Raw genomic sequence first — 14,832 nt, forward strand, 5'->3', positions numbered from 1 at the left:
TTTACCCTCCTCTCAGCTTAACTACAGGCATCACATCTCTGTGTAGAATGTCAAATCGTTGTGCCATGATCGAGGTTTACAGGCTTTCCCATGCAGGTTTTTTTTTTTTTGTATCTCTCTTCTTCACACTGAAACTTTTTGTCATAGACAAACTAATTATCAAGAACCAATGACTCCTCTGTTTATTTAAAGGCTCTAAAAGTCAGAGACTAAGTAGATTTTAAAACGGCACAAATCATGTGTAAGGCCAAAAACAAATTACTACCTAAAAGTATTGTGAAGTAGTTTAAAATATGAGAAAGTCAGCATGACATTAGATAAATATCCATGTTTTAGAAAACAAAAGTTAAGCACTGATATAAAAGATAAATATACTGTATTTCTGTTAAAGGGCATGAGTTACAGTTGAAGTTAGCAACTGAACCTGTGTAGCACACTTTGACTTTAATTTGATAAACAAATGTAGAAATGTATGATCAAAAGGACATGTCAGTATTTACAAGTTTATTGAATGTCCTTTTAAAGATTAGACCAGTGGTTCCCAACCTTATTGGCCAGTGACCCCTTTGTAATAAATCAGTGTATAGTGGGAGACACAGCCCCAAAAAATGAAAACAAATTTATGTTTTTTTCTTATTTTTTCTCTTTTGAATCACTCCATGACGGCTCAGGTGTATCTTGTGACCCTCTGAGGGGGCCCGACCCTCAGGTTGGAAACCGAAACCACTGGATTAAAATAGCTAACTGTAAATATAGTAGTTAAAACTAGCTCCACTTCTACCATCTACAACCGTTTAATGCTTCTTATTGAGGGATCAGTATTAATCTAATATGGGGCCAATTTCAAGAGCGAGTACTGTCACTTTTGAATCGTTTGCTGATAATACGTCTGTATTTTTACTTAAATTGTGTTAAAGGCAGGACCTTTACTTGTATTAGAGTATTTTGTTATGTTGTCATTTTTACTAAGTAAACTGACTATGTTGCATGGTTTTCTGCTGTACCATTTAGTTGGGAGCAATTACCCGTGTCTTTGTTTTTCTTTTATTCCAAATAGTATTCGTGATTATTAACAGACCAAAATAAGTGTTCATTCTAATTCAATGTCACGTGTTTTTCCTCAGGATGATTATCCGTTGGCCAGCCTTCCTCTGCTGGGTTACTCAGTCACCATCCCCTCAGACTCTGAAAACATCCACAAGGAATATGTCTTCAAACTGCATTTTAAGTCCCACGTCTACTATTTCAGATCGGAGAGCGAATACACTTTTGAGAGGTACAGTGTAGTCAATCAGATGCACAATTACTTGATGTATTTGCAGTTTTGTTGAGTCCTGGTGATCAGAGAACTGATTAAAAAGCTTTTTTTCTGCCCGCAGGTGGATGGAGGTCATCCGCAGTGTCACAGTCCCCTCCAACAGCGCTCGTGTCCTAAACAGCAAAGAGTCCCATCTTCACTGAGTTGGCTCATCTTGTATCCACACACCTCCTTCAGGTGGCATCAGTCCTTCCTGCCCCCCCCCCCCCCCCCCCCCCCCCAAGACTCTTTTCTTTTCTACACATATCTGGGACATTTGTACATGTGTCCATGCACATGTGGTGCTTTTTAATGCTTTAATGGTGACATGTCCGCTGGTTTAGACTGCATCAGAGACTGCATTTTTTGGCATTTTTACTCTCAACTCTGAAACCTCTTTTTAAGGATGTCATTTTATACTGTTTTCTAATGGTCTGAACTACTTCCTATCTTTCTGGTTTTACATTTTGTCATTGGTTGTTTATAGATATTCAGCATTCTTTCTTAGATGGTTAAACTATCACTGCGTTGTCATAACGTTTTTTGTCTACTCTCTCATCTTATTGAAAACTGCTGCTTTGAAAATGTCCTGCAACTTCAGTGCCAAACTGGTTTATATCAATGTCCTGGACTTTTAAAATGCTGTTCCATTGGGGATGAGGAGTGTCTCCTTATACTGAATACCATGACATTTTAAATCGTGTTAAAACAGGCCACCCTTTAACTGTCAATGATCTGTTCAATACTGGCCCAGCACAACGTGTTCTTGTTAAAAACATAAGTGATGAAAAAATGAAAATATTTTGTTGTATTATTAGCATTACCCTAGGATTGATCACAATGTGGCCATGGGTAGCTGCCATCACAGATTAATGCCATTTCAATTCAAATTAATATTATATTCGGGGAACTTTACTAAATGAATACGTCTGACAGTTTTTTTTTTTTTTTTTATTAACTAAAGTTCCCCTTCAGCTGTATGAAAAAGTGTGAGACTTGTTCACAATCATGGTATTATGAAGGTGGGTGTCATTGAAAGCTTTATGTGTAAAACAAAATAGAAACTTTCAGTTCCAAGGGCCGTTGCCCTCACTGAACTAGGCTGCCTCCTGTATACAGATACCAGATCTTTTCATGGGTCTAAATTAATGGAAATATGCATTTGACAGGGTTTTGCAGTGAAGCGAATGAAATAGAAATCCTTAGTTCTGCTTACAATTGCAGCTGGGTTTCTTTTCTTTTCTTTCAGACAACAGAGAGCTCTTTGGAAATGAAAGCAATAAAAAAAAAAAAACATATTCAAACTTAGATTTGTGTTATTTGTGTTTTTGTTGAAGGTCAAGAGGCTGGAGTGATGTTTTCTCCCGGAAAATAGCAGAGCATGTACAGCAAGGCAGCTCCTCGGTGTGTTTACAGCTGTGACCTATAGATGGCATCATTGATTCAGACTTTCAGTTCGTTCAAGTCAACCACAGTGCCTGTAAATGTTAAATGTCACGTTCTTTCTATTAATGTATAGTAAATACAAGCAATAGAAAGGCTTTTTTTCTGCGCAGCGACTTTAATCTTTCCAAAATATTTCATATCATTTAAAAATTCTTAATTTAGCTCTCTATGACAACATGGAGGTCAGATCATGGACCATTATGCAGAAATGGTCATAAAACATTACGATATAATTTACTAATATCTAACCAGATTACATCGATAATAGTCAGTAATGCTTGTGTTCCTCAGTTTCATTTTAGACGGTCTGAAAGTCATGTTCACCCTCTATTAGAATACAAAATGTGAGAAATATGAAGATATTATTGACAAATAGTGATGTAAAAATATGTGTAATAAACAAAGCAACAAAATAGTGTATTTTAGTTTCCACATCCTCTCACTAAATGAATCTGCAGAGATCTGTGAGTGTGTGGAGATTGCACATAGTTCATTGGAACGTATTTACCAGAAAAGAGCTCTACAGTGAGTCTAATCTGACCTCTTGTTATAGCAGAGTCAGGGAACCAGCTTCTATCTGGTTATTCTTTGAAAGTGTTTTCCAGTGTAGTTGAGTACAATATGTTTTCAAGTTTAGAAGGGACAAATGTAGTAACACTCTTAAGAGCATGCTCCCCACAGATGTGATTTTTGTGGTGGTGGGAAACTATTGGTTCAGGCATTTAGCCTGTTTAAGAGCTTGCAGTCCAAAGTCCAGGCCCAGCAGCTCACACACACACACGGTGGGCAGGCCTTTCAACCGGTAAGGGGCGGAGTGCGCTGAGGAGGCAACCAGATTATACACCTCCTGTCTGGCGATGGACGGCCAATGAGACACTTCTCAAGAGGATTCTTTATTATGACAACAATAAATCCGATGGAAGAAAACCGAGCAGCACCGAGACACTGCAGCGCGCGTTGACTTTTTAAAAGCGAAAAGTATGAGATCGAGAAGTGCGAGTGAATCAGCAGCCGCACCACAACATGACCAAGCTTCACACTCGTGGTGTTCACTAACGGGGATCATCGGAGAAACGGACACAGCAGTGATGGTTTCCCTCTAAACCTCGCCCGTATAACTCGTGGATTGAACGGTCATTGATGCACAGTGGTGCGCAACGATGTCTACCGCAGCGCACCCGGAGACCAGGAGATTTACGCGGGGTCTGGGTAAACCTGGCACCGCGGCTGAACTCAGGCAAAGTGTCTCTGAGGTGGTGAGGACGTCCGTGCTAGTTGTAAGTAGACCACACACCTTAATACCCCTCCTCCTCCACCACCTTAACACCACCGCGGTCATTGTCCTCATGCCCGGTTAAACCTTTGTGAACCTGATAATTACCTGTTTTTACGAATACTTTCAGCAAAAGCTCTGCTGACTTTAGATCAGCTGGGTGGGAGCGCATGTGGGCTTTCTGGGGGGAAAGGCATGTGTGAAAGAGAGTGAATGAATGAAGGTGTGTGACTGGCAGAGTGATATTTAAAACGGGGGTGGTTTGCACATTATGAAAATCCCTTGAGACTGTATACAGGACATTTGATGCCTTTTTTCTGCATTGATAATTGCCACAACGTTTTTAAAGTCCTTCACTTTCATCCTCACCCAGCTGACTTTAGACCAGCTGGGTGGGTGCACATTTGGGCGTTCTGGGTTCAGAATTAAAGGTCATGTTATGAATTATGAGAGATTGATTCGAAGTGAACGAATGGAGAGATTTTGTAAAATTTCAGGTAAACTATCGCACTCACTGTTTAGCCCAATACAACTATCTCTATTGCTTATATTTTATCATGCATTTACTTTAATTTGTGCACTGTTAAGACACACTTGTTTCATTTATTTTAAGTGTCTTAGTTCCTGGAAAGTCTGTAAGGAATCAGTGCCCGATCAAGGTGTTTTGTACATGTTGTCATTGAGGGCATCAGTTTAGTTGAGATGACATAATGCCTCCTCCTCAAGTGAAAGCATGTGGCTTCAATTTCATGCTTCAGACACACATATAAAGTGTCCAGTGACAGTGAGATAATGCTGAATTTGACCGTCCGCTTTTGGAACATCTGGGCAACGAGGACCTGCGGTATAGGCTACCTCCTCAGTATCAGTTTTCCACAGAGCTCAGGAAGAAAAAGGAGTCGGCCCTTTTGTTGCATCCGAGCGTGTTAGGTGCTCCTTCTGATTGTTCCAGCTTTCCTGAGAGAAGTTGCTAGGTAACTGAAACGGACACCGTCCAGGCTCTCCGTCAGGGAAATGGAATCCTGAGTCAGGATCCCAGACATCCAACCACACCTTCGTATTATTTATTCATTCTTACTCTGGTGCACTGCCAGAGACGCCGGAGGGAGGAGACCAGAAATGGATATAAGTATGCATGTTGGGAAATCAACATGTTTAAAGTGGGCTTAACTAACTTGAAGAATCTCTCGTTGGACTTTTGTTTTTTGTGTGTTAGTATCAGCAGGCTTCCAGCAGTTCATTTGTTGATATACTTATCTGCAGATATGTGCAGGGGCGGGTTAAGAAACATTTGACTTTGTGGTCACTTTGCATCTCTTTGCAGTTGTTTTGTGTCTCTCTGTAGTTTTTGATTTGAGTCTGTACTCGGTAGGCCTATTCAGTAATCCTTAACATACCAAATACCTGTCTACTTCTGACTCAGGTTGTGGGGCACCGGTCTGATTTCAGGGGGGCCCTGCCACCCCTTGCCATGCCTCAGGCCCTGTCTCTGGATATGTGAGCTGTAGAAGTGAACATATGGCTGTGTTGTTCAGTTGAGTGGGACAAGAATGTGACTGTACACGAGACCGCTGTCCACGCAACTCGTAATTAATTCCTCCATGAAACATGTAAATACCTCAGCAGGAATATAGAGGGATCTGTGCCAGGGATATAAAGAGGGGATTGTAGCTGTTATCACCCATTCTGATTGTTGTTTCAGCTTGGAACACACATTTTTCTGTCCTTTTTAAACTCCCAGAAACACATAATTTAGATTATAAAATACAGCCGAGTACATACATGCCTACTGGTCAAGTGCACTGAGCTGCTCTCTTTCTTTCCCAACAATTTTTTTCACATTCGTGAAGGCACACACTTGCTAGAGCCTCTTTGTTTATTGTTGGAGTGGAGAGCAGAGAGACTTGTAATAGGCCAGAGCTCTCAGCTGAGCCATCCCTCTGTTTCTCCACACTTTAGGCAAGCTGGGAACACTATTGGCTCCATGATGGCTGTCATCAGCTTTTAATTTGTTGTGCTGGTGATTCACCTCGATACGACACAGGATGCTGCCAATCCAACTTTGCTCTGCATGGAATTAAAACCAATTATTGAGTGTGTGCAGAGTTTTGTTGTACATTTTGTCTGCAGCACTCGGCATGTAAATGTCATTAATGTATCGGCTGATGGGTATATAACAAATCAATGGTAGTTGGAAATGTTTAGTTAGTGCATGCAGGGTATGAAACAGCTGGGGGGGGGGGGGGGGGGGGGGGGCAGTTGTCTTATTGTAATCAATAGTCCGAACTGTCTACCACCTAATGTTGATATACTCAGATCTTCAGTGTTCCTGCTATGTGCCTGACCAAAGGGAGCTGTCATCATGTAGGAGTGATGCCATTAGCCGCCCATGGCCAGTACGCACAACTGACTGAGGGAAAGTGGAGGTCTCACATGTGCTGCAGAAAAGAACATTAGAATATTCACAACTATAAACAGATCACACATGTTGCTGCTTAACCTCGCTGATAGACATTAAAGCTTGTTGGAAAAAGTCCCATTTTCAAGCCAAATTGGTTTTATTTAGATGCTTCTTAAACTGTTTGGCAGGTGGGACAGCATTGTCTATCTTGTAGTTTCACCCAGTTACACATCTACATCAACAAGCAGAGTTAATTCATCCTCCCTTCATGCATATAATCACCCCCCCATTCCCTATTACAATCCATTCTCTCTCTTTTAACCTGTGCCACTTCTTCCTGCATCATGTGACAGACTTTATTTTATAGCCTGTGTTTGCTAAAGTCAAACATTTCCAGCCATGAGCTCCTGATGCATTGCATAGAAGATGCCGTTTGTGCAGTGATCTCACATTTGGTGAGGTCACTGCACAAACTGTGGCCTCTCCTTCAGCTTCACGTGATACAATACTCTCTACGTTCTTCAGCCCTCTTGAGCTAATCGCTGACACCTGCACGCCTGTGCTTTTTTGGCTTTTCTAGTTTTTGTAAATTGTCCCAAGATGTGGCAATTCCAGGATTACCTCGGGTGGGTGGGTGTGTACAAAGGACATATTTTTTTTTCAACTGGTTTTGGCAGAACTCGTTCCTTCTTTGATCGTCACTGAGTTAAAGTCATGTCCTCTCATGCAGCGAAGCCTCATTTGTTAGTCATGCCACTCACCAAATATGTGCTTCGTAGATTGACCCTAGATCTGCCAAAACGGCAAGAAAAGAACTTCTCCGCTTTCCTGTGCGTTGGGAGCAGATGCTGCTGGCTGTCACATATGCTGCCAGTCAGAAAAGGGCTGGGCTGTCAGTGTTGTGTGAGGCCTTAAGCAGCTTGACCTCCCTCTGTAGTCCTCTGTCTGTCACTATTAGGCCTGTTGGCATCACTCTAAAAGGGTGCATAAGCTGCCTCTGTTACTGTAATAGTAAATGGTACTCGAGAAGAACAAATGCAGGGGGGTAGAGATGGGAGAGCAGAGGAGTTCTCTGAATGGGTCAATAATACATGAGGCTGCTCTAGTAACCAATGAACCCATTGAGAGACGGTCTTTCTAATATGCTGTGGATTAGACGAGCCCAGAACTTTGATACTGTTTGGTACAAAATTCCACCAAACAAAGACTTCAATATGTATGAACCATGAAGCCTTTCACTGGCTCACAGTTCAGAACGTTAAACGATAAAATCGTTTTTATGTTGCATAACAACAAGGGTTTGTCAAACGTGTTTTACACAATCAGATGATTGACAAATGTTGCCCTCTGAAATTCGCTTTCCCGAACAGCCGTAAGCGCTCAATGCACCCAGCAAAAGCTATGCAGTCTAATACAACAGGTTATGATGTTCCGTTTTTGTTGAAACAGGTTGAGAGAGGTATTGATTCAACTCATTTTGGAGGCTTGGTGCTGTTGAATTGTGTTGTGTTGTACTGGAAGGTAAACTATATAACAACTAAGCGGTGGATGGGGTAACATGGCTACAGTCCCCTCTTGGCATCTAAAGAGACATGACGGAAAAACAATCAAGGGCCGCTGCTTTTCCACCTGTCAGCTGTTATATAGTTTAGTGAATATGCGCTATTGTTCAGTCTCCTATTGATTCTCGTTTTCAAGTTAATACTCTAAATGTGTACAGTTGGAATGGAAAACCTTTAAACCCCACAAGATACAGATATAAGCGGTTCTGCATGGCCTGTCGAGCGAAAGGCCTCAAAGAAAGTGAGAAATAAAACACACCCATCAAACTCACTATAAAATGTGTCAGTTTGTCAGTTGTGATTATATCCTCAACCAGATTTTCCACTCAGGGCTCCTGCAGTCAGAGTGGGAAGCTTGAGAGAATTCCTCAACTGAGCACACGAAGGTTGAGATGATATAGAGCACTTTGTCAAAAACTGAAAGGATTTCCTTCATCCAGCCTTTGCTGCCTCTGGTTATTCCACATCAAGTACTGCAGTAGCCAACTCAAGTGATCCTATGGCCAGACAGTGCAAATGAAAACAATATCATGAAAATGAATTGCACTTGGTTTATCTCTTTGGGACAGCTGAACGTTTTTATTTTTTACAAATCCCTCATTGTGCCAGAATGTATTTTAACCACACGTCAAAATAAGTGTTAAATATGAATTTTGAGCCAAGACAGTATCCCAAGATTTGGTTTGTGGTCACATAACAAGATTATTTAACAATTTCCTGGCTCAGTGTGGGAAATGAGTAACTACTATTTCCCACCAAAAAAAAAAATCGTAGTATGCAATTTGCCATCCATTGATTTTGTCGTTGCACACAGGCATCCGTGTCTGTGTTTCTATTTCATGGTTCTTACAGAATTGTCTCATTTTACATCTGCATTTTTCTCAAAACAGAAGAAAGATCATTGTCACCATTGCCACCACCAAGAATGTTTCCATCCTCCCTGCCTGAACAGGAAGTGCCCGTGACTTCCTGTCCTTCATCTTCTTGTGGGAGAGGCAGAAGCCTGTCGTTTGCTAGATACAGCAAGTTTCCTGTGGCTGTATTTGGGCTGACCAGAAGTTTTAGGCAGGGCTCGCTGTTAAACCGCCCACTCTGTCTGAGTGTTCTGGCTGATAGAGCAGAGCTCTTTTGGAGGAGGTTACCATAACAGAGAGGCAGCCTGCAGAAGAGCCTGGCCAGTGGGTGTTTTCCTGTTAACAAGTGCATGACACTCTGGGATTTGTGTTACACTCACCTCCTGAGAACATATGCACTCCTCTAATCCAACAGTATTCATAATTCATAAGTCAAGGCTTCTTGCTGAAGTGAAGTTTGTTTTGAAGGCAGGAATCTTTCTCTCTGACAATTTGTTTAGTCGTCGTCCTCTCTTCTCCATCCAAATGGAGAGCAGTGAGGATTAACAGAGCTGCTGGGTGGTCGATATTATGGAAGCCTTTAACGCTGCTTTGTAACAGTCTAAATCCCTCCATACATTTACAACACATCAATCTGAATCAAACTTCCATTCACATAACACTGCAGCACATTATCACCAACAGCTCAGCAGTCAAGAGGAGTATTGCTTTGCCTCCATCCTGGAAGCCATTACGGCTGCTATTCTTGAGTCAGCAGGGCACATTATGAAGGCAAATCATAATGTGATCATAATTAATCATGCTGTTGTGTTTACAGAACATATAACATGTAGTTGTATATACTATGAGCAAGAATTTTGACCCGGTCAAGAATCTGGAGCCACGGTTAAGGACCACTAGTTTGTATATTAACTATTATCACTACTAGCCAAGTGAGTTTCCAATCTTAAACGCTGACAATTAATTCAGGATATATATTGCTGCATTAAACTGTATGCTGCATGCTTTTAACTCCTTTACATACTGTTGGTTAGTTTAATCTACAGCAATGCATCATCAAGATCATCGTTTGTTTTTAGTGTCGGTACAGTACATTATTTACCTCTGAGATGTAGTACAGTAAAAAGTCAAATCTTTTTACCTCCGAGGTGAAGTGGACTAAAAAGTAAAATATTTTAGTAATATATCATATAATATAAATGTTAATGCAGCAATATATATCCTGATACACGCGCGCATTGATCTCATTTGTGCTCTTGGATTTTGACATTGATTTGCCTTCATACACACACACCTATAGTGCAGCTGTGGAGGACATACTGAGTCACAGCCCTTCTGTTTTCTTTTTCCTCTATGATTATTATGTGGTTAATCGAGTTTGCCTTCCTCTGTAAACTGATAACGACTCCGGCATCATCGTCTGTGATCTAATAAGGAACTAGATCGGAATGAATGTAATAGAGATATCTTTTTATGTGTTGCATGAAATATCTCAACAATTAGATGGATTGCGATGACGTTTTGGTGAACGTGCCATTTAGCATCATGTTCAGGTCAAAAGTTTATTTGCAATACCTGCAAAAGTGACGATCCCGTCACACCTGCACTTTGTGTTTTGTTCAAATTAGCAAATGTTAGCACTTAGCAACATGCTAAACTGAGATGGTGAACATGGTATACAATATACCAGCTAAATGCCTGTTTCGAATAGTTTAAATAAAATATGTGAATAGTGAGTTCAGTTAATATGTTCAGATGTTGGTGTACTATAAAGCTGCTTTATAGTACTATATTTGCTCTGCGCTCTGCTGCACTTTCTCTTTATGTGTTAAAGACCTGTTAGTCTTGTTTAAAGCATTTATTTAGAGAACAGCCTTTGATACGCAGTTTATTCTAATGACACTAGTACTCAGCCTCTCCTACCGCCTAACTTTGAGAGGGAGTGCAGGCCTACATGGCAGAGTCCTCCATAAACCCCAAGCTGCTTCTAACAGGAACATGAATGGCACCATTACAACGGCTCGGCCCACACATGAACAAGTGAATGAGAGAAATATGCATCAAGTGAGAGAGGCCATCCAGAGTGTTGGCCAACAGCTGAGACTGGTCGAGCCTTAAGCTCCAACAGCAAAATAATTGCTCTGCACACGAGCTGTTTTAAGGAGCACCTACAGATTAAGCTCATGGGATTAAGCCCTGAAAAGCGCTACAGCACTCCTGACTGGAGAGTGAACAACACATCCATGTTGGCTGATGGAGAAATGTCTCGAAAGAGCAGACTAATGTCGAGCACATTTCCTTTTAAGTCCTTGTTTTTTGTGAGGTGCATTTAGTCTCCGAGCCTCCTTGATTTGTCTATAAAAGTAATGTGTACCTCCCATCCTTGACTGCATCTGACCATTAACTTGTAATTGTGGGAACACGACTGTTACCATGACAGATGAGATTGGAGGGTATCCTGTATGCTAACACTCTTAACCTTGTCATTATCATAGTTTTCCACCCAATGGATGGTATTCTGTCCATTTTTGAATCGCTGCCAATTGCAGGGTTTATCCTCTCTGCTGAGTGGAAGTTCACTTTACTTGACGAGTGTGGAGTTGACTTGATCCTTTGATGTATGTTATGCTCAAGTACTTTCAACCTTTTGAACTTTGATAATCTCTTGTATACTTGTGTTATTTTTAGCCATGCTAACATGCTCTAGGGATATGGCAATTGTGGTTTTAAGTGAAATTCCCAGTGAGAATTATGGCTAATTATAAGGAAAGTATTCCTTCTTGAGTTCTTTTTGCACCTGTTTGTTTTATATCAGTTAGTCTCCTGTGTTATTGATGCGACTCCTGGGATTTAGTGTCAAGCAAACGGCACATTCTCAGTGGGTTAATCTGCTTTGCACGCATACCTCTCCCTCTGGCCTCCTCTGACATTGCCTCGTTGCGGTCACTGACATCCCATTCACGCTCGCCGCACAGGTCACACCAGGATCAGCGGATGTTGGATGTGTTGTAACACAGAGCGATGGATTAGCATACAATTAGCCAATACAAAAGCTAGTTTCCGGTTCTGTGATTTAGAGCTAAATACCATTATGAAGAATCTGTTTAAAAGAGAATACTGGCGTGTTTTAACATTTACAATTCAAGTATCACTTGACGCACAGCAAAGGCAAATATTGGATGTGTTTGTTAATGATTGTGAGGTATTTATTTGTTTTGTGTTGAGAATGGACGGCTGCTGTGAAGTCTTTGGGGAACTACTCAAAATCCCTGCTCTGTGCTGCTGTCAGACTGCAGAGATGAAAGTGAAAGTTACCACTGAAGTTGTTATCATTAATCTGGGATTTCCCTGGAAGTTTAGGGCACTTATTTGAATTCACCCAAGACACCAAAGCAGAGGCGGGTAAATGCTTCATTATCCAACTATAAAGCAAGGACTCTCTGTGTATGTGTATGTCCTTGACATGTCTCGAGAACCGTCCATCCGATCAACTTGACACTTGGTTGTATTGCCGGGGACCCAAGGAAGTGCACTGTTGAAGTTGGTGCAATTTAGTCACGTTCAATATTCATAAACTGGGTGGGGCTTTAGGGCTCTGTGGACGAAGTTGAGCATGTCGTCTGCAGCTAGTCTTTACAGGCTGCAGCTCATTGACTACAATGAGTTACAACCGACCTCTTCTTCTCTTCCTTGGTGTGCCCGTTTGGGGCAAACCTTAAACAGGCATTGCGCTAGTTTAAGTAGATAGATAAAAGTAGAGCTCCTGAATGTGGAGTTTAGCCTTCTCTATGATGTTTCCCTGTTTCCCACAGTGCATGCTGTTAGCTTAATTAAAGAGAGACTCAATTCTCTACAGTTCTCAGCACTCATTCTTATGGCTTTGTGCACTGTGCAGTTTGTGGATAGAACCTGCCACAGCCAGAGGGGCTAAACTCTAATGACTTTTCACCAGGCTGGCTGCATAACTGGCATTCCTCACTCTGACACACTGTAGGCCAGAGAGGGAGGGAGGGAGGGGGAGGGGCACAACCTACAGGAGGCGGTCCGATAACTCGGGGGGTTTTTGGAGGCAGGGTTTGCGGCTCACCTTTGGCTTTTTATGTAAACTTTGTTCGTGGGAAGACTCCTGAAATGGTAAAAAATGGTCGTGGAAGAAGTGCTTCGATCCTTTACTTAGGAAAAAGTAACAATACAACAATGTAAGAATACTCTCTTACAAGAAAAAGTCCTGCCTTCAAAATCCAACTAAAGTGTTATCAACTAACTGTATTTGAAAAAATAAACAAAAGTAGAAGTGCTTATTTAGCAGAAAAATGGCGACTGCAGCGTCATAATATATTGCAATGATTGTTGTTGCTATTTTATAAGCTCATAATAAACCTTAAATGTAATTCTTACTGTCGCATTATCCAATATATCTTTACAGTATGCCTTATGTGCTGAACGTAAGTGCACTGTCCCACCGGCGGAGTCATTCTGTGCGAAGCACCGACAAGTTCAGACGAGCTGTCTGATGAAAAAGGAATCTTGATGAGCTGCTGTAGTCACCCATTCAAGAAAGATTTGCATGAAAAGCTGAGCTCTGTTTGTTTTGTTTTTTTCTTTGCGAGTTGAAACAAGCCCATTGTGCGCTCTCTGCCCACAATAAACAAATGAGTTCTGGTTAAAGTAACAAATCCACTGAGATTTATTTATTTATGAAAATTCTTTCATATGCCATTTTATCTGCTGACATTCAGAAAAACGAGGGCTGTAAACTGCAATAGCTTGAAGACATAAATGAAAGTCTTACACAGCAGGAAATCCAGTGAATGTGGTAATCAGTGTTTGTTTTTTTTCTGTCAAAACTCATGCTTACAGTAGAGACAGGGCTCTCCTTGGGGCTTAAGTTGTTTTTGTTCGCTCCCTGTTTGTTTTTCACGGACTTAGCATTGTGTGGCAGGATTGTGCTGAAATGAGTGTACACTGCACAGTGGCAGTGTCCCTAGCCTGGATGGATAAATAAAGTTGGCTGTGTGGTGTTTATGGAGGAGCAGCAGCAGTGTGGCTGTGCGCCTGAAGGCCTGCTCTTAATCACACTTGTTAGTGATGAACAAAGTGATTTTGGACGGTGCACTGTTGACATTCGCGGCCCCCACGTGATGTTGTATGATGTCAGCAGATACCCTGCATGGTGTGCAGCATCATACACATGCAGTGTGACATCTCTGTTCTTCGCTGTGCACGGTGCTGTGCAGATAAACGCCTCAGTATCCCTGACTTGACTTAATCTCCTTGTTAGCGTCTCCGCTCAGTCTTTAAAAGCCGGCGACACCATCCCCCCACCCGCAGAGCACTGTGTGGAATTTGTTACACCCATGTCGTTTGTATTTCTCAAAATATGACAGAACTGTTTGTGCTTGTCATAAAGTGTTTTCATTTAAAATGTCTTCAACATTTTCTCCCAAATAGTTCACCCAGCCTTGCATGACACAGTCTTGAACTTGTATTGGATTCAGATTTAATTCTATTTTTCTGCCATTTCTTAACACATGCTGTCAAATCCATCCAAATCCATCTTAGTTGCTATAGCAGCCACACTGCTTGCTGTGGTATTAACCTGATCCATGATGCGAGTTAAATCTCTCAGAAAGGAGACAGCACAGACGGTATCGGCAGCAAATCGTGAGTTCTGCTGCACTTTGTATGTTTCTGCACGAGGGGCTGGTGTAAAAAAAAGTGTGCTATTCAAGACAAAATAAGCAGTTCAATGTTGACTGTCCCAGTCAAGCAGGGATGTATCCTATAACATGTGTTTCCTCTGTCAGGAAGGGAGGGGCCCTCTGAGAGGGGGGTGTCAGTGCACAGCTTGGTGGGCTGAGGCAGTGCCAACAAACTACAACAGGAAGAAGGCGGTGTGCCATTCCTGGATCTTTTAAAAAACCATTGCACTGGTGATCCCATGAGAAAATCTGAAATGACTTGATTACCACAGAACTTTTAACATCATATTCACTGTA

General features: G+C 41.6%; 2 protein-coding genes across 6 annotated transcripts in view; both read left to right on the forward strand.

Annotated features, from left to right (window-relative positions):
* LOC306704279 (FERM, ARHGEF and pleckstrin domain-containing protein 1) overlaps positions 1 to 2,592 on the forward strand; it is a 48,550-nt gene extending 45,958 nt beyond the window's left edge. For both annotated transcript variants that reach the window (XM_079170552.1, XM_079170553.1), the window contains exons 26-27: positions 1,125 to 1,276; positions 1,380 to 2,592. In XM_079170552.1, the coding sequence (XP_079026678.1) occupies positions 1,125 to 1,276; positions 1,380 to 1,461 (234 nt within the window). In that variant the 3' untranslated portion in view covers positions 1,462 to 2,592. The remainder of the gene's footprint in view (positions 1 to 1,124; positions 1,277 to 1,379) is intronic.
* Positions 2,593 to 3,597: 1,005 nt separating this feature from the next.
* LOC306703907 (dedicator of cytokinesis protein 9) overlaps positions 3,598 to 14,832 on the forward strand; it is a gene marked incomplete at its 5' end in the record, with an annotated part of 71,825 nt that continues 60,590 nt past the window's right edge. For all 4 annotated transcript variants that reach the window (XM_079170069.1, XM_079170071.1, XM_079170070.1 and 1 more), the window contains one exon: positions 3,598 to 4,020. In XM_079170069.1, the coding sequence (XP_079026195.1) occupies positions 3,904 to 4,020 (117 nt within the window). The remainder of the gene's footprint in view (positions 4,021 to 14,832) is intronic.

Source organism: Pholis gunnellus (assembly GCF_910591455.1).
Source record: "Pholis gunnellus genome assembly, chromosome: 12".
In the NCBI taxonomy this organism is placed as follows: Eukaryota; Metazoa; Chordata; class Actinopteri; order Perciformes; family Pholidae; genus Pholis; species Pholis gunnellus.